The sequence below is a fragment of the Scleropages formosus genome, chromosome 24, assembly GCF_900964775.1.
Source record: "Scleropages formosus chromosome 24, fSclFor1.1, whole genome shotgun sequence".
In the NCBI taxonomy this organism is placed as follows: domain Eukaryota; kingdom Metazoa; phylum Chordata; class Actinopteri; order Osteoglossiformes; family Osteoglossidae; genus Scleropages; species Scleropages formosus.
This window is the reverse complement of record NC_041829.1, coordinates 16,277,144-16,301,713: the sequence shown is the minus strand read 5'-3', so window position 1 is coordinate 16,301,713 and position 24,570 is coordinate 16,277,144. Positions and strand designations below refer to the sequence as shown.

General features: G+C 49.9%; 1 protein-coding gene across 1 annotated transcript in view; it reads left to right on the top strand.

Moving 5' to 3' along the window:
• Nucleotides 1-24,570, top strand: part of LOC108939701 (serine-rich coiled-coil domain-containing protein 2-like) — a 48,916-nt gene that overhangs the window by 11,400 nt on the left and 12,946 nt on the right. Inside the window, exons 2-7 of the mRNA XM_018761256.2 lie at nt 3,466-4,792; nt 5,160-5,362; nt 17,224-17,323; nt 18,111-18,222; nt 18,315-18,453; nt 24,058-24,144. Of these exons, the coding sequence (XP_018616772.2) occupies nt 3,490-4,792; nt 5,160-5,362; nt 17,224-17,323; nt 18,111-18,222; nt 18,315-18,453; nt 24,058-24,144 (1,944 nt within the window). The 5' untranslated portion in view covers nt 3,466-3,489. The remainder of the gene's footprint in view (nt 1-3,465; nt 4,793-5,159; nt 5,363-17,223; nt 17,324-18,110; nt 18,223-18,314; nt 18,454-24,057; nt 24,145-24,570) is intronic.

The window sequence follows — 24,570 nt, the reverse complement described above, 5'->3', positions numbered from 1 at the left end:
TTAAGTTGCTTGGGAGAAAAGCATCAGTTAAATGAGTTAACGTAAAAGGACTTCTGCTTAACTTGGTATTTGGAACCCAGGTTATTTCTCGCGACTGTTATTTAGTGTTAAAAATGGGTATTATTGTTCCTGGTCACATGGGCCAGCGCTTTTGACGGCCTTTGCCGATAAGCGTCTCGCTCTTTGGCGCTATCTGATGAGAGCGGAGCGTGATGGGCCGCGTGGGTATGGAGGAGAGGGGTGCGGACGGCTCCGAACAAACGCCCCGGGATGTGGCGCGAGCACATTTCGCTCCTGCTTCGGTAGGAGGGCCTTCGCGGACGTTCTCCGTTCGCCGGTTTCGTTCCCCTCCGGCCTGATGTGTTCTGAACAGCTGGGATATTTTGACCATATATATAAACTATTTGCAGCCCCTTTGCCTTCATCCTTCAAGGGCTGTACCAGGATAAATGGAAGGAACTTGAGTCAGAGCAGAACAGGAGGTGCGAATGGGGTCAGTAAGAGTTTTTGAAAAGGGGCAGCTGGTAGTGTAGTGGTTAGAGCCGCTGCCTTTGGGTCCAAAGGAGGAATGGTGGTGATGATTCTAGGCGCCCATACCTGGAGAGAGCCCGCAGAAATTTCAGTGGTAATATTTTATTTGGCGGGGGGGGATCAGAGCAATATTTTGTCAAGGGATCCAAAATTCATGGCTGCACCTCATCAGTGATGTTCCTTCTCTGGAGTTATTGATAACGGATAGGATAGGATGGCGCTTAATTAATCCAGGGAAACACACACACACACACTCACACACACACTCACTCACTCACTCACTCTGTTGGTTCTTTAAGAAATCTGGAATGCCCATCACCAAATACTGACTGTACGGAGTCCATGACTCCTTTAGAGCTTGTTCCCCCCCCTTTCAGTACCATTAAAAATAACACTCTTTATACAGCTGGATGTTTTACTGGAGTAATTCGACTTGAGTACTTCACTGAGGAGGCACAACAAGGGAGCGCTAAAGCGGCACTTAAAAACAGGCGAGCTCGGAAGTAATGCTCCCCCAGTTATTGTTTTGATTTGGTTGAAACCGTAAACGCTGGCGCAGAAAGGGAAAGGCTCGCGTCTGTGGTAAAGTCCCTTTCTTTGGTGCGGTACGAACCCGTCTTCCTGCTCCCGTCCGAAGAGGGTGGATCCTCGACTCTGGGACGGCGAAGGAGCCAACGATCCTTACCCTTTGACTGTAACAGTAACGTGAACATGTGTACAGAGGCTGGGAACCCTGGTACCGGTTCAATTTGGGGTATCGTAATAATTCTGGGCTGGCGTGGTGGCACAGCAGGTAGCCCTGGTGCCTCTCGGCTCTTGGTTCAGATATGTGTTTGGATCCGCATTGTACGTGCGGTTACTGATGACAGATGGGTGAACGGTTGTTGTATTTTTTTTTTTTTGCTTGCTTATCCAGCATGTCACACGTTTGGCTCATAACCCATTTTGCATCTCACGCAGTCGAGCGATGGGGGCAGCGGCGCCACCCGGGACGCAAACCTGGAACGTTGTAGTTAAATCTCCTGTTCCCTGGCCCCGCATACCCGCCCTCAATCCTGATCGCGCGTCGTGGAAGCGTCACACCCGTCGTGTCGCAGCGTGGAACCGAAACGCCCGCACCCTGAGGCGTCCTCCTTGGGGCCGGCGGGAGTTTGGGTTCCGTTATGAGAAGCCGAGCAGCTTCGTTTCTCTTCCGTATCATCTGGACTCCCTCCTGTCCTGGTGTGGAGGTACGAGTTCCTTCGTGAAACCTTCCCATAATGCTGCCTGTAGCAGAAATGAGGCCAGATGTGTTCTCTACATCTGCCAAGCGCACCGGCTTTCCAGCAGATTCTGGAAAGTATCGTCTTTCCTTCGCCCGCCGAATACTTGAGGGCAGCAGGTGGCGTAGTGGTTAGTTGTCACTTTTACTCGGGTTCGAATTCCCAGCCCTGTATATTTACATTTATTCATGTGGCGCTTCAAAGTGACTTAAAATGTTAAGCTATTTATAATTATTTACCCATTGGTACGGCCGGGTAATTTTATTGGAGCAATTTAGGGTTAGTACCTTGCTGAAGGGTATTATAGCTGGAGGTGAGACTCAAACCTGGGACCTTTGGGTCCAAAGGCAGCAGCTCTAAACACTACGCTACCAGCTGCCTGTCACTAACACAGTCGATCAAGGTATTGTACCTGTCCTGATTTAGAACAGTAAAAATTACCCCGGTATACACTGTCGATACAATTAGCTCAGTGTAAAAAGCTTTGGTTTAGCACAGGAAGGTTGCAGGTTCGATCCCCGCCTCCGGCTGTGGTGCCCTTGAGCAAGGTGCTTGCCCTGCAATTGCTCCAGCACCTTTCCCAGGCTGCGTGCCCGGGAACATAGCTGTGGCCCTGCGATGGACTGGCATCCCGTCCGGGGCGTGCCCTCCCCGCCCCTTCAGCCTTGGGTCCGACGTCTCCGGGATAGGCTCCGGCTCCCTGCGACCCCCCCCCCCCCTCGGGGCAAGCGGTTGTTGAAGTTGGTTGATCCGTTTAGTACATCGGGAGAGTTGCACACGGACTGCTCCTACACAACCGTCCCCTGGCGATTCGCGGAACTCTCCTTGTGCTCGGTGACCATTTGCTCCCAAGGGTGGTGCGGCACGGGGGGGGATCCACGTGTCCGCTGTTGGTGGCGCGCACCGTTGTCCGCTGGTGGTCCCGCTCACAGACGCTCATTGTTTGGGGCATCGCGGCTCTGCTGTTTGCCTGCTCTGTGCTGACTTGTCATATGATGCCCGGAGGGGCGCGTGGCCTCGCAAGGAGGAGATGGAACACGCCTGTGGCGCGGGGTGGTGCGGGAGAGCACGACGCGTTTGGCGCGTATATCGTGTTGCTGGGCTAATGATATTTACATGCGAGGGCAGCTCGGGTTGGCGGCACAGCGCTTTGTTTACATGCCTGCTAGGGTGGAACTGGGCTTCAAACTACACCTACTGGAAGAACAGGTGTGGATTTGTCTGTTTGAGTCAGGGTGTGTGTGTGTGCGTGTGTGTGTGCATGTGGTGCAGGTCAGGGTGATTAGTGGCTAGGCTATCGCTTGGTCCTTTGTCACTTGGGGGTCAAAAGTGCTCCTACACTGTGTACTTGATGCTCTCTGTAACAGGACTGGGTGCGGTGCTAATGAGGTGTGTGTGTGTGTGTGTGTGTGTGTGTGTGTGTTTAATTTCCAGGAAGGGGCTGTGTCTAGACAAGCCCAGACTGTCGTGTCTCGTTGTGATCGCAGCCCCTCCCAGTACAACCACAAGTCATTTACTCTTTGCAGGAGGGTGCTGCTTGCAGAGGTGCATTATGGGTAATTTCCCCATTTCCTCAGTTAATGAAGGCCAGGGTGAGTCACTGAGATGTTCCCATAGGTGGCTGGCTTGTTGCCCTCTGCTGAAGTTGCTCTGTCTGTCTCCGTGTTCCCAGCTCTGTTCCCCCTGGCACTGGGAGATGATGGAAGACAACGCTCTCCACAGACCTGCCATGGTCTCCAGGCTGCCCAAATTTGGGGTGCGTCCTGCCAGCTGCGCCGGCCCGCTGCCGAATGGCTCGGAGCAGCCCGTTCCTCGGCGCGAGTGGAAATCGCAGTCCCCGGGGAGGACCAATGGGATGCTTCGCATGTCCTACCCCTCAGCGCTCAAGGTGAAGACGACCGGCGAGAACGGCGTCGGTTCGCCGAGCTCCGGACTCGGGCTCAATTCGGAGGAGCCAGGGGAGGTGGCTGACCCCCGACGCGGCGCCGTTGTGACCAGAGAGATTAGGAAGCCCTCCGCATCCTTCTCTCATCTCCGGCGCTCTGCCCCGCCCAACACCCTGCCGTCTCCGTGCGTGACCCAGCCGGTGCCCGGCGCCGCCTCCCGAGGGACATCCTCACTGAGTTTCCATGGCAACAAACCAAAAGGCCAAAACGGGTTAGGTGGCGGGCCTGCGGGGCTGTACCGCCCGGGCCTGCGGCGGCAAGCGGTTGACCCCAGCTCGACGCAAGTGAACCTGCGGCCGAGCCTCTCTCACTCCAGCGACAGCCTGAAGGGTCCTGCTCTGGACAACATGGTGCGCTCGCAGAGCTTCCCCCACTTCCGCCAGCTCACCTCCCCCGTCTCGCTGCCTGCCCCCCGCACCCGAGCTCGCTCCCGCTCCCTGCTCGGCAAACCGACCTCGGGCCTCACCGCCAAGGGCCCTGCCGCCCGCCCCGGTCCGGCGGTCGCTGCCTGTGCTGCGCCCCCTAGTGGCGTAAAGAAGTCACTGCTGCCCAACAGCGCACTCGGGAAGCCTGTGGCGCTTAGCTACAGACTGATGCGGCCCTCCCTGACCAAGCAGCAACGGCCCACGCCTCCAGGAGAGGCGCAGGGGGATGCGGAGGCGGGCCGTAGGAGCCGGGACTCCGTGGAAACGCCACCCGTCTCGCCGGACCCCCCGAGCGAAACGGAGTTGGTGCCTGGCACCGAAGGCCTGCCGGAAGACCCCCCGGGGCCCGTTCCACGTACTCTGACGGAGGGCCTGGAGGACATGTCGCTCTCTTCCTCCTCCTCCCTGGAGCGCAACGACACCAGCGAGGAGTACCTGGATGACTTTGACAACCTGGGAGACGCGAGCGGGCTGCTGCTGCTGCTCCCCTCTCCCAAGGCCGGCCTCCACCAACTAGAGCCCGGCAGCGACGACAACATCCCAGGGAACCGAGGAGACGCTCCGATCCGGGCCAGCCTTCGCAGCCTGCTGTCGGACGACATGGACTGGGCGGGAATGGGACTCTCAGGTTGGACAGGCTGCCTGCTCTGCTGATAAATATGACAGTATGCGCTTATTTTTACGAAGGGGGGAAATTGTAATGAATTTCTCATCGAAGAATCTGTTACGTTGCGATATGAACGTTTCGTATAGATGCATAAATGGATAGCACTTGGCAAAGTGGTTTGCGCATATAAGGAATTCGGTGTGCTTGGTGATCTGCCAGGTCCCAGGCATGTTTAACAGGACAATATGGAGTAATAGAGTAAAATACATGTGAGCTTTTATCAGTGTATCGCAGTAATATGAACATTGAGGTGGATGTGGGCGGGGCTCTTGCGTTGCACCTGGACTGCTTGCCTTTTTACATCCTGTGTGTGCCCCCCTCCCCGCAGGAGGCCGAGATGACTTCGGGGTGTCCGGTCGACGTGGCGACCGGGTCCGGTCTCCGGAGGGCGAGTTCCCGCACGGTTCCTCCCTGGACCTCTCGCCCTCGGACAGCTCCGGGGGAACCTACATGTGGGACGAAGAGGGCCTGGAGCCGCTGGGGGTGACCACGCACCCCTGTGGAAGCTACGACTCCGACATCAACAGCATGGTGAGTTGTCACCCCCCCCAACAGCCTAACCAGTGTCACCGCTCGCAACACGCGTGTGGGGAAGCCCTCCGTGTGGCCTCTGCTGCAGCTGTGCGGAGTTTGGGTCATCGACTCAAACGCTCAGCGGGTTCTCAGAAACAAATTAAGGTCAGTACATACTGCATGACGCAGGCACGCACGCGGCGCAAGTAGACCAAAATTTTCCGCTCAACCTGTAATGTGACGTGTGAGCCAAGCCAGTATTTTCTTCCACGGTGTCAGTAAAGCGGCGCTGTGGTGGTGTGTCCAGCGACTGCTCCGAACACGCACGCGCGGACACACCACCACACACTCACTTACTTTCATTGTCCTACCTGCTCCAGCTGCTGAAGAGCAGCTAATGGGGTTTAGAGGAGAGAAGGGGTCCTAGTGGAGGGGAGTGATGCAGGAATGCCCCCTGCTGGAGCGCCACCCAGGGTGTACTGCTACCCCGTGTTTAAAGTGGGACAGGGGTTTTTATGTTTCGGTACCCTTGTCACTGAGGTGCTCATGTTTCAGCAAAAAAAAAAAAAAACAGGTTAGAGCTGCTGCCTTTGAACCCAAAGGTCACAGGTTCAAATCCCACCTCCAGTTTTAGTAACATTAAGCAAGATACTTATCCTAAAATTGCTCCAGCAAAATGATCCAGCCGTATAAATGGTAAAAAAAATTGTATTTATCTTAACTTGCTAAAGCCCTGTTTCAAACACGACGTTGTAAATAGTTCGTGAGGATGGTTCCGCGTCTGTGTGGCCAAAGTGGTCGTAAATATGTCGATCCAGCGGGTTTTTTTTTTCTTTTTTTTTTTTTTCCCCCCCTTGACTGTAACCGTGACAACAGCAGGTTCACCATCCAACGTTTATTTTCATGGTAGGAAGGTTTTTTTTTTTTTATTTTTCTTTCCTTTTAAGACTGTAACGTTTTTTTGTTTATCTGTTTTCCTGCTCTTTAGAACTACCTGTGCAGGAATCCAGTGTGTCGACGTGTCTGTGAACTTTTACCCATAATCCACTACTCGGAACTGATGATACAAAGCTGTTCCCCGCTCAGAGGGTCCCAGGGGTCAGTTTTCCATGGAGCTCTTGCGAGGTTTCCTAGTAAGATGTACAGAGAAGTCAGCTGCTGCCCTACATTCGCTTTCCTAACATATCTCACTGCTGTTTCCATGTTTCGGGACCCTTGTCACTGAAGTGCTCACATCTCAGCAAAGAAAGAAAACGCTTCACCGCTTCGTATCGTTTCTCCCTCCGTTTTCCACTTTTTAATGACTCAGATTTCTCCAGCTGCTGTTTAAATCTGTTTCTTTGCGCTAATGAACACACGAACGCCTCTGGTGACATGGACTTGATGCTCAGAATGTGCTGCAGTTGTGAGTTGTCACCTGTCGCCATGGCAACCTCAGGTGCTCATGTCCATATGTTTAGACTGTTAATACTAGGGCGGGCTTGATGCCCTCTCTTATTTTTATTTCGATTAACAAAACCCACAGCAAGGTTAAAAAGAACACGGAAACGGCTGCAGAGTGTGCAGGGCCCGTCTGCGTGGTAGCCGTGACACGCTGTCTGCGTGTGGTGAAGGGTAGCAGGTTGCGTGCTTGTTACAGCCGTGGCCTTGCAGTCTCAGGGTCACGGGTTTGAATCCCACTCCTGCTGTAGGTACTCTCAGTCCAGGTACTTACTCTGCATTGATACAGTAAAAATACCCTGCTGTACCATCGCATTTAAAGTTCTCGCCTCGGGCGACCTCGGGGACACTGCCGTGTAATACTTATGGCTCGTTTCTTTTAAAGGTTGACCAGAGGTGTTTAGGAACTATTTTTTTTAACCAGCGATCCCAAGTTTTTCGTGCTAATGTGAAGTCGGTTCTGCTCGAACAACAATAACGTGGCTTCAAAATGCCACACATTTTTATTTTTTAATGTTTATCTCTTTCATAAACTGAACTTGTACTGTTGCGAACAGCATTCAGTGCTCCAGTTCTTATCGGAATGCCCCATGACTCCCTGTTATCTGTTTTCGGGCACTTTTTATTATCCAGGCGTCCCTGATCAGCATGGCCAGAGAATGGTGTACTGATTAAGGGCATGGACACGTAATCCGGTGGTTATAGGTTCAAACCCCAATCCCCACTACTGCTGTCGCATCCTGAAAGCTTCTTAACCTGAGCTGCTCCAGTAAAATACCAGGTGTGAAAAGGTTAAAGGGTGAGCTAAGTAAGGGATATAAAGTCTTAGAGCTGGATATAAAGCTGTGGATTTTAGTCGTTTGAGCACTTTGAGAGACGCAGGCTGTGTTCAGTTTGAAACCTCGGCGGCGGCCCAGCCGCCTGCTATTGTCCTGTCAAGGGCAGCCGGCACGGGGTGGTGTGTTTCCGGATCTCTGTCCGAGTCCGATAAGACGGATTAGGTAAAATCTGTAATTGGGCGGGAGGCCACGGCGCCTGTGATACCAGGTAGGGGTGCTGAGCGCCACCGGTAATCGCTTCCCCGCCGACGATCCCGGCGAGGCTGCGGCGCACTGCACGCCGAGCCCTGCGTGATGCTGCGAAGACCCCCTGTGGAGACTTGCTGTCGGTGACCGCGACTACGGCGGCTTTTCCGTCTCGCATAAGATGAATCATGAGCTGAGTCACCCACTCAGCTGTATGCCTTTTTTGGCTCAAATCCCCCAGGACCAAAATACATGTGGTCCTTGGTTTACGACAGTTTCGTTCCGGCAACCTCATCCAAGTTCAAAATCTCCTTACTACATAAACCATAAGGATATATAGTCAATTAACATGCATGAATGCTACATTGTATAAAAGGTCTTTTGTTACATTATTCTCATATTACGGTAATACTAATATAGAATGAAAATGACAGGGCTTTTCATCCATATCTTGGCACCTTATTATAAACATTTACATTACATTTATTTAGCAGACTTTTCTTCAAAGCAACTTCCAATGAACTCTATGTAGCGTTATCAGCCCACACACCTTATTCACTGCGGTGACTTGCACTGCTGGATACACTACTTACAGTGGGTCACTTGTTCATACATCAGTAGAACACACACACTCTGTCACTCACATGGGTGAACCTGAAACAGCATGTGTTTGGAGTGTGGGAGGAAACCAGAGCACCCGAAGGGAAACCCCCACAGACACGGGGAGGACATGCAAACTCCGCATAGACTGAACGGGGATCGAACCCACATCCTCTCGCACCACCCAGGCACTGGGAGACAGCAGTATCCTTATGGTTCAATTAATATGGATGAATGCTACATTGTATATAAAGGGTCTTTGTTATATTGTTCTCACATACTGTTAATATTAGAATAATACTAATATAGTATGAAAATGACAGGGCTTTTTACTGTTCTTAAAGCAACAGTTTGTGGATTTCTGTCATGCAGAAAACTCAGTTTATTGAATATGTAAATGTCACAGAAGCGGAGAATCCGTGGCGCTCTGGTTTCTCTCCATTCCTGGATCCTCCTTTAAGACCCACTGTAGAAGGCGAGAGACATTCTACTGCTTAGACATATTGAAGCTGGTAATTGAGTGTGTCCCGTCCTCCAGTGAGTCCCCCCCAGCCGTCCCAGTGCTCATGTCGTAGCAGAGACTGATGATGTCGGCGACCAACTCTGTCATGTCTGCGGCCCGCGGCGCGCCAAGGGAGGATGGCGTTTTGCTCCCGATGAATTTATTGCGTTTGTGCAGCAGGGAATTAAAGTGCAGTAAGTGCGATTGTGTGTGTGACAGAGGCCCACAGCCGTACTTAATAGGACCGCCGCTCCGTTTCATGGACCGTGGCGAGCCCGTTTTTTGCCCTCCGTCAACAGGAGTCCGGCTGCTGAGCGCAACGTGTGTGGGCTGGATTTTTACAGCACCCTCTTCTTGATGGTAATACCGCTGTCTGCCCGAGGGGGGCGGTATTTTGTCAGCCTCGTCACATATTGACCCTGGTCCTGAGCTGTTGGAGATGAAGGCTGTTGGAACACCTTTCAGACTTGGGAGGGTAACACTGCCAGACTTAAATAACCGTTTGGAATTTTTTTTATACAGGGGCGGAGCTTGAGGGGAAGGGAGGAGGTGTGGCCTAATGGGTGGGGTGGTTTTTCTTTGGAACATGTTTGTTTTACCGATCTCCCCCAGTCAACTAGGGTTGTTACCCTGCTCCCGCACAACCTTATGGGATGTGCATTTGAGCTCAGGTGGCTGTCTGACCTCAGGTGACCCCCGCGACCTGGAGCGCTGTATTCATTTGAATGCAGATTAATGCAGATACTATATATTTCATACCTATCTCTGCATGTACAAATCCTGCTGGTTGCTGCACATTCTGTTTAATTTTTTTTAACCTTAAGGCCATGGTGCTGAAAGGGCCAAGGAACAAAAATAGTTGGGGGATGCGATGAAAGCATCGACGCGGATCTTTTCACCCGATTTCTTACATTAAGCGCATTAAAGCTCGGCGGGGGTCTCTGAGCCCTCGAGGCGAAGATGCTCTCGTGACACTTCCAGAGCCGCAGTTTGTTCTGCTCGGGTTTACTTTCGGCCGTTGCTAACGGTTGCGGAGCTGCGGCCCGGTGCCGTCCGGCAGGGGGAGTAACCCCGTGTGGGCGACATCCACTAGGTGGCACTGTTGCTCCGCGTTGAGCGGAGGGATGCGACCGGGGTAGCCTGGTGGAAGCTGCGGTACTTTTGGGCCAGGCGAACGCGCGGGGCATCACACCGAGCTCCGTTCACGTCTCTCCACAGTGCCCCCTCTGGGCTCTCGGGGCTCCCGTTGCTTTACATAATCATAATCATAATAATTATAATCTGGCAGGGCCATGGGAGCTGGGAGGCAGAGAGCATATTATCCAGAGAAGAACTACGCTAACTAAAAATATGTAGCCCACGGAGCCCCGTCGTGGTTTTGTGCTGGAATGCGGTGGCCTGTTTCTGACATTTGGTTTCGGAGATTGTTTTCATGTTTGTTTATTTCTTCCCCCTTTTCCCGCCGGCGCTTGTGGAACAGGGAAAGCTGGAGGGCAGATTTAAAGCGACAGCGCTGCCGGTGCCGATGGGGGCTCGGTGGTGGCGGCAGGGATAGGTGTCGCGTTGGGAGGGAAGGCGATCGGCTTCACGGCCGCGGCGTTCGAAGGCCTCCCGTCTCCCGGAACGTGCGTTTCCGCAGTTTGAAAAACGTCGTCGCGGCTGTCGGACGCCGACCCCGGCGCTCGATCCCGTGCTGCGCCCTGCGGGCTCTTCCGCTGCTCGTTTCCACCGCTGGATTCAGCCAACGTTCCTTCCACGCGCTGGAAGTTAACGTCAAAAAGAGACAGGCGGTCGGCGCTCCCGGATCCGCTCCCGCCGCGGGCCGCGCACCCCGGCGCTCCCCGTTCCGCAACTCTGCGTTCTCCTTGGGCCTCATCCCTTTAATCGTCTTTGCTGACGCGCAGGTGGCACCGCGGTGCTGATTTAATCTTTTTTTTAAAGTTTTGTCCCGCACTCATCGCTTTCAGACGGGGCCTGTCAGCCCGCAAAACAGTTGGGTTCTCCGGCGCTTTGTTTCGCGGGTGGAAAGAACTCACCGCGTTGGTGGTCATTTCACTCATAAGTAGCCTTTATTATATCTTTACATAAACCGGCTCCTCGTGTAACAAAGGTTGACCTACAGACTTTTAAAGATTGTGGAACCAACTACTTGGCTTCCACAACGTTCACAGCTTGGGTGGTGTCCATTTCTCTCCATGGCACACGGTTATGGGATAATGTGGTCAATAACTGGCACTAAATAGGCATTTGTTTAGAAATGTTGTTTTTTTTTTTTTTTTTTTTTTAAAAACTTATATAAAAAAAAAATAGTGGTTAGGACCCAAAGGCTGCAGGTTCAAATCCCACCTCCAGCTGTAGTACCCTTGAGCGAGGGATTTATCCTAATTGCTCCAGTAAAATGACCCAGCTGTATAAATGGGTAAATAATTGTAAGTGGATTAAAATAAGTCACTTTGGAGAAAAGTGTAAGCTAAGTGAATGTTAATATTAGTAATCTAACTCAACATTCATAAAAATATTTTGTCAGGTTTTTGTTATAGCTGTACCCGACATTTGATACTGTAATGACATTTAACCTGTAAATAGATCTGTATTATTATGCTTAGTAGTTAGTGACTTTAGAGTAACAAAATTAGCTCTGAACAGACTTTTAGAAATTTCGTTGAAAGAGTAACCAGGGTATTTTTGGATTTTACGAGCCACGCCCAACCGAAGAGCCTCCCTTTGCCGAAAGGGTTCGGAACCACAACGCCCTTCTTCGTGCGCTGAGAGCCGCCACAGTAATCAGTGCCTCCGCCTGGATGTTTCCATTTAAGAAAATGAAGATTAATTCGTGCAGTGTATTTTGACCCCCCCCCCCCCCCCCCCCGCCCAACCTCGCCGCTCCCTGTAACAGCCCACCCTGGGTGGTCGGATCGTGGCCATCAGTCACGGCTCTGACACACGCAGAATTAACTCTCTCGGAGAACACAGGAGCCCTTTTTAATCGCGCCGCGCCGCTGATGGGCCTGACCTTTCCCTGCTTTACAGACGCCGCCTGAAAATTTCATTACCCCAAAGCTCGCTCTTCCGTGCTCCCGAGTGCTGAGCAGTAAAGGTTCGCACCCGGGCCGTTTGAGCGGCTCTAATCCGGGACGACTTAGTGGGAGGGATCTGCTCCTGAGTGCAGGAAGGGCTACAGACCTTTGCTGCGTGGTGAGTCGGCAGCATCGGTGGGTCCTGGCCACTTAAAGGCACTTAGACTCGACCTTTGGGGGTTTGGGGGGGGGTTCACCATCCAACACCTGTGGAACAATAGAGGGGATCCTGCAGGATCCCCATTTCTGTGCTCTTTCCCATTTGGACTCCTGGCTGTGGGTAGATGATCGGATCACAGCACGGCATGAGGTTCTAGTCATGGTGCTGCCCTGGCCGGAGCCTTCTGTCTGGGGTACGAGCGGCTGTCCTCACCCAGCCGCTTGGGCTTTCTTGTTCAGCCCGGACCGGAGCCACCGCCTCGCAACTGGAAGACCCGGGTTCGAACCCCCACCTCCTGCTCTTGGGCCCTCGATCAAGCTTCTGACCCTGAACCGACAGAGTGAAAAGTACTGACTTTTATCAAAGGGTAAATAATTGTAAGTAGCTTATTGCTGAAACCCAACGTTATAAGTTGCTTTTGATGTCAGATCAATGAACGCATGAATAAATGAATCCCTCATGAACATTATTTATTCATTTAGCTGATGCTTTTCTCCAAAGCGACTTAGTGTTGAGGTTACAATTATTTACCCATATACACAGCTAGGTAATTTTTACTGGAGCAACTTACGGTTAGTACCTTGCTCAAGGGTACTACAGCCAGAGGTGAAGCTTGAACCTGCAGCCTTTGGGTCCAAAGGCAGTAGCTCTAACCATTACGCTACCAGCTGTCCCACCACAGAGCAGAATTTCAGTTTCTTCTGGGCACCTCCCAACAAAACAACCCAAGTTTCCAAGGTGGTTTTAGGTTTGAACTCCTAAAGAGGCTGGTCTTTGGTTCCAGAGCTGAGGAGGGCTTTGTGCCCCGGGGGGGGGGGGGGTCCCTCTTACTGTACCTTCGGCAAAGGACGAGCCAGACGGTAAAGACGGAGCAAGTGGGGCTGAACAAAGTCAATAAATAATGAAAATGTACCCACCCAACAGACGTTCTGTTAAAAGGCCGTGTGGTGAATGCACCGCGGTACTGCGCGAGCACGGTCGTCGGGGGTTTATAGGACGGAGCCGTGCCGGTCCGGGCCGACCCTTTCCCTTCCTACCCTCTTTCAAAATGGCATCGTGCGAAAGGGTCCGAGGGCATTGTTCCGGAAAGGCCAGGCGGCGGACAAAGATCGCGGCTCACATCTGCCGCGTTTTTCATACGCCAGCGAGCGAGCTTTTTGTGCGCGCCTCTGTGGGGGGGAGAAAGATGAAAAATGGCCTTGAAGTTGGAAAGGAGCACCAAAGTACCGCGTTTGCTCTCAAAGGCAGTGAAAAGAAGGCGGGCGAGGGCAGCCAGTGGAAGCAGGAGGAAATCGATACGCGACTCCTTGACCGCCTTGACGTCATCGCACCCCCTACCCCCCAAGGTTTTTTTTTTTTTTTTTTTTTTTGTGGAAGTGTTGCTATCGATTTCGTGCTGTGCAGGGTTATTTTTTGCGGCTCGTCAAGTTAATGAGCGATCTGTGAATGAGGGACTCGTCCGCTTTCTCCTGGGTCAACAGGCCGCCGAGGTCCTGGTTTCCGTGGTGGAAAATTCCGGAACTGAAAATGTCGCGATCGGTGTGCTTTGTAGCTTTATTTTTATTATTATTTTCATTATCTTTAACCATTTTTTTTAGCTGATACCTGTGTCCAAAGTGACTTTGGTTTGTGTACCCTGCTATTTACAGTGATTTATGCAGGGATTTGAATTTGGGTTCTTGGAGGTGCAATCAAAACTAGCTTGTTTACATAATGTGCAATGTATAGATGTATATTAACATCACGCCATCTGTTATTATTGACTTCATATTTCTCATCAGACTCAATTCTGTAGATGGCTACTGGTGTGATGTGTGCTGGGGAAAAGTGATGGTACCGTACAATTTAATTTTGTTACCGTGCCTAGAGCTTTTTGTGTGAAATGCAGTTTTTTTTTTTCCTTTTAGATTTCCATTGCTATGGAGGAAAGTGTTTCCTAAGTTAATAAACATAAATGTAAATTTAATTTACATTTGTAAGTCGTAATAGCAGCAATATCCTCACCTTACAAACGCAACTGGAACCAGAATTTTTTTTTTTTATGTTCTAGTGCCAAAGTCACTTTTAGCACTGTCACAATCACTAAAAACTACATAATTGATATGTTCTGTAAAACCCTCAGGTGTGTGTGTGTGTGTGTGTGTGTGTGTGTGTGTGCGCGCGCACGCGCGCGCACACATATATATACACCCACATAGAGGCTTCTATAATAAATAGCAGTACTCTAACTTTTTGCTGTCAATCACTGCACCAACAATATGTGTATGGTATAAAATAATAAATGAAATGCTATTCATTTATGACTAAAGTGAGGTGAAGTTGCCAGTGGGCGGGGAAGCGCCACCTTTCAGCGTGTGACGATTCGTTCTGGAAGAGGATGGAAAAAGGCTGTAAATGAAGTTCCATTATGGGCAGCTTCCAGGTCCGGCTCACACGCCACATACAGTCACGTACGTTCGATCGCTTCAGATCCTGCCTTGTGCTGGGGGGGGGTACCGAGCAAACGGATGCTTGCACGAATTCCTTTCGCCAGGGCGCTGGGTCAAGGCCCTTAAGCGCCGGACAGGCAGCCGTGACACAAAATGCCATCGGGGCATCCTGGACACTTTTTTTTTTTTTTTCATGCCAGGGGATAATCTGGTGCTCTTGTGCTGCGGTGTGAAGTGGGCCGTCCCTGCAGAATGTCATTTCCCCGGGAGCAGCGTTCTGTGACTAAGTCCCTCCTGGACGGAGATGGCGACGGGGGCAGAGGCTAACTGGACAGAAGTGGAGGCCATCCTGGACATGGACAGACCATGTTACGAATTGAGGGCCAGCGGTAACTCTGGGTCCGGAGAGCCTCACCCTGCAACTCCTCTTCTAAATAATTTAATTAAATTTAAATAACACCCACTGCGCTACCTGACCGCTCGTTGGTCCGCTGACGTTCCTTGGTTGCCAGAAAAAAATTGTTTGAAATACATATTGATCGTACAATGTTCAGTTTTGTTAGATTAATTATACATTTGGCTTTAGTTTGTACTATATGTCAGTTTTTAGAAAAACATTCACATTCTTGAAATTAGCAAATTTTGGTGAATTTTGACACGTAATACTGCAGTACCTTTTAGCGTCTGATGCTTTCTAGAATGTTTGATGCTTTCTAGAATGTTCTGGTGCCTTCTAGAAGCTTTAAAGTACCAAACTAAAAGTGACACTCTGGAAGAACTAGTGGTATTTTTGTAATCAGTAAACTTTAGGTCATCATAATCGATGACGTATCTAAGAACTTCGGAAGAATTTACTGCGTAATTCCGACTTACTTGGTAAAAAATAAGTAAATATATTTTGTTGCAACAGTCGATATCAGAAGCTCCGCATAAAAACGTGATGGACTCGAGTGTCTCGGTTCCACCGGAGGAGTTTACGTTCGAGTTGCATCGCAATTCCACAGAATTTTGGAATATTTGGTCGCCTTTCTGGAACTTCTTGATACCACACCAAGGAAAAAAAAAATACTACAACCTTTTGCCCATGTGCTTGTATTCACCTATATCTGTCTATTTGTGTTTCGTGTTTCTTGGCATACCGATTCCGCACGGTGCTGAGGAAGGCCGGTACAGGTGGTCCCCAACTTACGATGGGGTTACATTCTGTGAAACCCATCGTAAGTCCAAAATGCATTTAATACAGTGAACCTACCAAACATCATACGAGCGATGGCCATTACGGGCTTGTCACCTTCATGCTGGGCAATTAACTTGAGTTTCTCCTCAAGAGTAATTGCCCTCCTCTTCTTCTTCCCATCGGTAGCAGGAGTCACAGATGGGTGTTTCCGTGACATTATGGATGTACAAAACAACATAGACATGGGGGGTATCTGTATAGTGACCACGTGGTAGACTGGTAGATGTGGATCGCTGTCGCTACCCAACATTGCGAGAGAGTATCGCACCGCATATCGGTTGTCTGGGAAAAAATCAAAATTCGAATTATGGTTTCTACTGAGTGTCTATCTCCAGCTCACCATCGTAAAGTTAAAAAATCATAAGTCGAGGAGCATCTGTAGCCGAAATGCACCCATGGTTGAATTCGCTTGCAGTTATCGAAATCGGTCGCGACGCTGGGTGCGGGCCAAGTTAGATTTTTAGTTTCTTTGGAAAATCCAGCACCAGTTGGAGTTATCTTTTCCTGGACTCTTTGGTGAGCGCATATGAAGTTTTCTACCAAATATAAATAGAAACAAGAGTGTGGCTAATGGAAGGACCGATGGTTACCATTGAGAGCTGGTTCTCTTCAAAAGATGCTCATTGAACCTGTACACCCCGGGCCCGTTACCATACAGGACTGCAGCGCTTTCATCCAACGTGCTCTCGAGAAGCCCGTTTTCTGCTGTTACGGAGCACTTTTATTATTGAGGTTGTTGACCTTATTGATCGGCGACTAGGCTTTGTTTGCCAGCTTTTGCTTTGCGCGGGAGAAGCGGTCATTTGTTTTACTTCTAAAAGGACCCCGTGTTGCTCGTAATCAACGAGGTTTTTCCGTTCTCATTATTGAACACTTTGGGCCTGTGCTGGAGAGGACAAATAATTACATTTATTTTTCTGTCTTCATCCTGAAAACAGGGATAACTTTACCTTTATAAGGCACGACATTGACAGTTTCCAGTGCTGATTTTAAATGGGACAGCAGGTTGAAGTAGTGGTTACCGTAGTATAGTAAACCTTGCATTTGTTCACTTAGCTGAAGCTTTTCTCCGGAACGACTTGCAACGATTTACAATCCGTTTATACGTCTGGGTAATTTCGGCGTACCTTGAAGAGTAGCACAGCGAGAGGCGGGGTTTGAACCCCTGACCTTCGAGTTCAAAGCAAAGCTCTAACCACTACGCTACCTGGTCTTTTAAAAAATGTGAATAGTTGTAAGCAGCGTACGAACCTAACACGGTACGTCACTTTAGAGGAAAGCATCAGATAAATGAATAAGTAGTAACGAAAAAGGTGAAGTACCTCATCGCACCGTAAGCGTCATGTCTGCCGCAGCGTTGAGTTGCTCTTTCAAACAAAGACATTTCTTATTCTCTTTGCTGCCCGCAGGATATTCTCAACAACCTGGACAACTTGGAATCATGTGACTTGGAGGACGATGACCTCATGCTGGATGTTGACCTCCCGGATGATGCATCACTGCGAAGCGGTCAGTGATCTCTCTCTCTCACTCACGCACACATGCACACACACTGTTGCTCAGGCACTGTGGTTGTTGACCTCCTGTCCACCTCATGAGATACATCAGTTGTCTAATGCCACTTACCTGTCTAAGAACATGGTGCCCTAACGCCACTAAACACTTCCTCTAAGAGCCCTCTGCTCAGGGCCACAAAGGCGCCCGTCCTGGGATTCGAACCCCTCGTCCTAACGAGTTAATGTTAAAGCCAGCCAAAACGTACAGGTGCACTTCGATTGACGGAAGCCCCGCCCAACTCCTGACGTCCATCTGTTTACGTCCAGGTCGTCCTCTTCCCATCCATGCGTCGCAGTTTCTACAAGGTTATTTTTATGTACAATTTCTCCCGAGTCTGATTGATCCAGACATCGATTAAAGGATAAAGGCGTCAGCTAAATAAAGAAATAATTACCAATAAGAATACAAATGATATGGGACTGCAGTGGAAGACCATATATATTGTTGTCATTATTGTTATTACTACTCTTTGTTTAGCTGACATGCAATTTTAGGGCGTCTTGCGATGTCAGGATTGTTGCAGTAAATTAGCGCTGCTGAAAGTACAGTGACAGTCGCAGGAGACGTTCTTGGCCACGAAGCGCCATCGTATCGTGAGTCATCCTGATGTTGTGACATGTGCGTGTGATGTGAACGGAGCGCGTTTAATGTAGTGCGACGGGACCGGAGGGAGGTGTGCTTGACGTGCCCCCTCCCCTTCTCCCAGTCCCCAGCAGTCTGACCCATCTACTCTCTGCAGACACAGATGGGACGTCCCGCAGCGAGCGCTCGGAGAAGGGGGGGCGGCAGGCGCCCTGGAGGAGGCGGCCGCTTCGCTGGACGGCGCAGGACGACACCCACGATGACAACAGGTTAGTTGCTGCGGTGTGTGAGGGAGCGTAGAGGGAGACGGGCTTCCGGAGCGTCTGACTCTCTCTCTCTCTTTGTGTCCGTCCGTCTGTAGAGGGGACGGGTACGAGGTGCCGCGCGTCGATGGAGGCGAAGCTTTTGGCGTCGCGGTGGAAGAGTTGATGCTTAAAGACATGGCCCAGGACTTCTCCTCCGTCACATCCCAGCTGCTCACGCTGAGGAGGCTGCTGGAGGTCTGAGATGCCATATATCTCTCCCTCTCTCACACACACACACACACCGCATTTGTCTCATCCCCAGGCCCATCCGTATGCTCTCTTGACAAGATCACATGCGACTGTAGTTTTAAATAGACCGTGGTTTATTATGTATAAATACCTTGGGTGCTTTTGCCGAACAGCGGCGCTGACGTTAGTGCCGAGTGGGGGGAGGGGCATAAACGGAACACTTTCATTAACATTTTTTCATTTAGCTGAGGCTTTTCTCCAAAGTGACTTACAGTCTTAATCTATTTGCAGTTATTTTACTGGAGCAATTTTAGGGTAAGTACCTTGCTTAAGGGTACTACAGCTAGAGGTGAGATTCAAACCTGCAACCTCTACGTCCAAAGGCAGTAGCTCTGACCACTACGCAACCAGCTGTCACCTGACACGTAACCATCACGTGTTAGTTGTGCTCTCCCTGTCTTTCTGGAGTCCAACAGTCCCATCCTTCACCGCTCAGCCACCTGCCATCAGGGACACTGCAGACGGGACCTTCCTCAGAGTTCCCCTTCTGGTCCGTCTTGTCCGAGACGTGTTCTGCGGTCGCGTCCCGTTTGGAACTTCACCGATTCCCTCCTTTTTTTTTTTTTTTTTTTTTTTTGCCCTTCGTCTTTCAACTCTCAGAAAAGCCTCCTGCGTCCTCCAGTTTCCAGATCTTAATGAAGCGGAGTGCTTTCTACACATCCGCTCAATTAAATTTACCGTGTTTACATCATACTTCAGTTTTGAGCACTGAATTCTGTGATATAACAATTTCATCAGACGTTGGGTCGTTAAGTTTCTGGGATTTCCAGGAAGAAGGGATCATGCTAAATGGTGTGTGTGTGCGAGAACAATGAGCATGAAAGTGAGCGTTTAGAAGGTATTGTTCCAGATCCTACTTGGATGCTCTGTCCCGCCACACTTCCTGCTGAGGACAGCTAGTTCTGATGCGACTCCTCCGCCCGCACAGGGGGTGTTCCTCAGTGCCGCGCCCTTTGGCACAGAACGGTTTCATGGGGTGAAATCTAGGTGATGGTCCAACACTCGGTCTTTCCGCATGTAGGTAATCCCGACGCTTTCGTCGGTTGTGTTTTAGTGGCAGCGCCTCGAGATGGCAGTGACTAAAAGCTCAAGTGGCAATTACTACACACATAATTAAAGGACCACAGACATCGTTCCGCTGACCTTCAATTTTCAAATCATGTCATTCACAGAGAACCAGTTATGATGCTCAGTCATATAGCAGCAGCTGTGGAAAAATACTGTGGGACCGGTCACACTGGATCCATAATCACTTAATTGATCTTTTGTCATCTGGAACTAAGTAATTATCGTGTGTGTGTGTGTGTGTGTGTGTGTTGGGGGCTGTTGTTGCTTAGGAAGAACTGTTACATTTTCTGGTCATTTGAAATACTGCTTCCATGTTTAACGGTCAGGTTGGCATACCTTGGGGTTGGGGTTGAGCACCTCAGCAATGTCCACGTGCTCTTAAACCTGATGTGATGGACCCTAAGTCAACCCCCCATTTAAAGGAGATTTTTTGGGCCTGCGGCCAGCCGCAGAGTGGCAGAGGTGAAAACCTCCCTCGTAGGCAAGGAGTTTTACCCTCGAGCGGTCAAACGGGGGCGTTTTTATGACTTGTGGTTTTGAGATCATTAGTCATCTTTCGAAAGGATGGAGGAGGATGATGGACCCAGTTGGGCAAAGTGTTTCTTTAGGGAGTGGGTGCTCTGCTGTGGTTGTGTGTGAAGGTTTACTCATACACCTGCTTGACCCGATCCCACAAAAAAGCGGAATATTTATTATTAGAATTACAGCTTCTGAGCACATCGTTTAAGAGATTGTAGCAGCACTGGCGTAGATGGTCACCCTTCCTGCGTCGGTGCTATTAAAGTTTTCCGCCTTCCTTCTTTATGTGATGTACTGGCCTGTGAATGTGCCGTACTTGGGAGAAGGGTCAGTGGAGGGTTAATCTCGTGAACTTTACACCAAGCCAGGTGAGAAAATTGTCTTACAGTAATGGATCCTGAGCATTTTTGGCCACAGTGGTGCTCTTATTCCCTTTAATGTCTTTAAATAAGAGTGGTTGGTCATTTTACATTTATACTTTTAGCTGATGCTTTTTTTTTCCCTCAGAGTGACTTACAATGTTAAGGTATTTACAATTATTTCCCCATTTCTACAGCTGGGTAACTTTACTGGAGTAATAAGTACCTTGCTCAAGGGTACTGTGGTCGGAGGTGGGAATCAAACCTGCGGCCTTTGGGTCCCAAGGCAGCAGCTCTAAAAACTACGCTACCAGCTGTCCCCTGGTTTCCGACAAATGATGAGAACCCGCGGTGCTGTGGGGTCATAGAGAAATTCGTGACATTTTCAAGGTGTGGAAGAACAGAAGACAGATCTTGTCGTCATCTTTAATCTTAATTTGTTGATGAGGCATTATGGGAGAATCAAATTTTGCTTAAACCTCATCTGCAACTGTGACAGGTACTTAAGGTGTAACGGTCATGGGATGTGTTTAAACGCCATCGGTTCCCTCAAAGTATTTGTATCATTTATAGTGGATTGGGATTTTCGAAAACGGTATTTATGCATAACTTCACGTTTTCAGCAAGATTTTATTTTGGGGTTATATATGCATTTAATCTGAGGATATTATGATAATATTTTTAATAACGTTAAACTTGTTTAAGGCTAAGTAACTGAAATCTCGACGTTGACCCAGGTACAGCGGGGCAGCACCTGTGTGGGAGCAGCCGGACAGGACAGCGAAGAAACTTGTTTCCTGATAGTGGAGTCAAACTTTTCATTGGCACTGTGTGCTGAAGTCAAGATGATCTGCTCACACCTTCTCATTCACTGTTAATGTATGTCGTTGGGTTGCTTTTGGTCCTACCTGAGGTCGCTCTTCTCCTGGTAATGAGCGCTCCGTTTGTTTTCCATCTTTTCCTTCTTTCCACTTGGCCCCAAACCAGATTTGTCTCCTGCCTTCATGACTATTGGGCACTCAAAGGAATCCCTGGTGACCGTTTATTGATCTTAAGCACATCAGCCAACCGGTGGAGATGATCAGCACATTGCACTGCGAGGGGGTGGCCGTTGTGTCTGCGTGCGTGCGCGTGTGTGTAAGAGGGGGGAAAGAGTTAGCGTAGATGTTTAACAGTTGAGTTGATTAATTTGCCAATTCTGTGAAAATCACAATGGTGAGATCTTCCCCTAATAGGCATCGGGCCCCTACGAAAGGCAACGCGTCGTTGTGGATTTGAGGATAATCACCGGGTTCTTAGTGCGAACCTTGGTCAGATCAACAAACATTTCTGGGAAATCCAGCTGCGAGGGTTGGAGGCTGGAGTTCAGGCATAGAGGCGTCAATGGACTCGAACCCGCACACTGGGATATAGCGCTTTTGTAGAGTTGATGGGCTGCAGATGGGAAGGAGGTGTTCCACTGATGGCCACTAACACACCATAGAGTTGGAGAAGCATCTTGGGCTCCACACTTTGGGTACCATCGCTTTCCAGTGGTCCCAGAGGTCTGGTGAACTCATATCGCTCAGTATCTACAATTCTGATCTTCCTTGTGACTGGAAAACGCTAACCCTAGACTTGTTCCCGCTTGAATGTAACCTTTCGGCGACCTTGTGTTTCCACGTGAGGGGCGTCGGCAGAGCTTTGTTCCGCACTTGGCGACACCCTTCACGAGAACTGGGATGTGCTCTAGGAAAAGCGGTGAATGTTTAATGTTAACACTATCAGCACATCAATTATTGAGCCTCATTATGACCGCTGGGCGTTTTTTATGAAACGGGATGGATTCATGCATAATGCACGATCAGCGCGTCGCAAAACGAGTCGCTGACATCTGCCCGCCGCTTCCTTTGGACGAGCTCGTCCTGCAGTTTACATTTACCTTTATTCATTTTAAAAGGCACTTTTCTCAAAAGCATCTTACAGCTCATGATACATAAAAGTGCATTTTGCCAACAAAGCGATTAAGATAGACACATGACTATTGAAGCAGTTTTTTTTTTTTTTTCCAATGCCCTCAATTTTGCCGGTGCACATTACAGTGGCCTGTAAAGCTGAGTTCCATAGGCAGTGCACAGATGATCGTGACAGATTTTTCTAGCTGTTAGGGACAAGGCGAGTTGAGAGCCGCCTTGAATGCTGGAAGGGACTCAGCAGTTCTGAGGGACATAGGGGAGCTCGTTTCAACTTACTGGGAGTTCAGTTTGTTATGGTTGGCCTGACCTTTTCGTCTGGTATGGAGGTGCCTCTGCGTGCCCCCCCAATGTGTCCAAGATTAACTGTACCACAGAGGAGAGAAAATTATGGTAAGTTTAATAATTTGTCTTCCGTTAAATTATCGTTGCGTTATCTCAGCCGTGACTTGCGGGAGCAACCTCGCTCCTTAGGGCGTCGCAGCAGGTAATCTCAAAATAACATTCCAGTCCTCTTGTCCACCCCCTCTGGAGCACTCCCTCGGCAGTCTTTAAAGCATGGCCTTAAGAGTTGCTCCGCGAACTTGCATCACGTCACATTTTGCGACCACCTTCGCACAGCAAGTCCTGGGAATGCGAGGTATGCGACTTACAACTACCTGCACTTACGAAGGCCACCCTGTTGACCTAACATTATTTTTGCCTCAAATTTCATTTCTAACGACGAACGCCCTATGTGCTGCATGGTAACATCGGCTGCTCGTACTGCCGCAAGGCACCGTTTTTATTATTGACTCGCTCAGTGCGCATCAGCCGTTGCGGTTTGTGTACGCTGCCTGCCTGGCCACGTCGTGTGAAACATGCTGACATTTAGAAAGTCTAGTCAAATTTGATGTATTTCGCTTTGGAGGAAAGTATCTGCTAAATGTAAATTTAGAAAATTACACTGCCATGTATTTTTCTTGTTGCGTGTTGGATCCCATCAGTGCGGTGGCCTTTCCAGGCTTTTCCCTGCTGCAGGACTTGACAAGGGCAGTAAAACTTCCTTAACGATGAACTTTATCCAGCGCTACACCCCTGCCCCCCCCCCATGTTTGCGAGAGCTGTGGGGTCCCACATGGCACAGTTCACCGACTGCACCTCTCGCTTCTGGCCCGGGGTTCATGTCTGGGGTCTGAGCGCGAGCAGCTTCGACCCACAGCGCTACGCTCCCGCCCGCCCGCCGGTCTCCCCCTCCCCATCCAGGGCCGTCTGGGATCAGAATGTCTGCCGCTGATTAATTTCTTTTATTATAGATGTCAGGGCCTTATTTGCACACATGCGACATTGCTTTTTTGCGCGTGATAATTAAGGGAGTTGCTTACTGCTAGAAACCTCGGGCCATTAATGTCTGTTTGTTTAACTGGGACATCGCGTCTTGGACAAGGACGGAATATTGATTTGATTTTATTGTTATTTATATGGCTGCGGTGTAATTTCTCGGGGAAATTTTTAGCACAGCGGGACAAGTGGCCCAAAGGAGGAGCGTGGCGGAGGGAGAGAGGGAGAGAGCGTGTTCGATAGAGGAGACTCGGAAGGAAGACGGGGTCGGGGTTCGAAGGCTGGGGTCTCGCTTAAGAACAGGCGTCGAGTCTTGCCGTCTCTCTGTGCAGATGGAGAACGAGATCGCGACCCAAGACTACCACGAATCGGAAACCCCGAGTCCGGAAGTGAAAGATGACCCCAGCGCTGCGTCACAGGTAAGACTGCCCCCCCCCACCCCACCCCAGCCGGAGCTGTGACTTCAAAGAGCCCTGCAGATCGAATAACGATTCCCTCCTTCTGCTGTAATCGATGTTCTCATCAATGGTTGGTTGTGTTCGTAACTGAGCGACTGCACTTTCTGTAGATGTTGGGCATCTTTTTGGATTCTTTTTTTATTTCTGTAACGCAAAGCCCAGACTTTGAGCGGACAGCGCAGAGAACTGGCGAAGCGCGAGTCAACATATCAGTGACTGTTAGCGTCACTCCGGTCCAGTAGGGGGCGGAAGCGCAGACATGTCGGCCCCACGTGCAAACAGTGCGTCGTCCTGCCCGTCAGCCAAGTGGTAAAATGATATATATTTATTTTCGCACAAGAGCTGCCTCTGGTTCCTCTCCTCCTACATCGCAGGCACTAAGGTGTG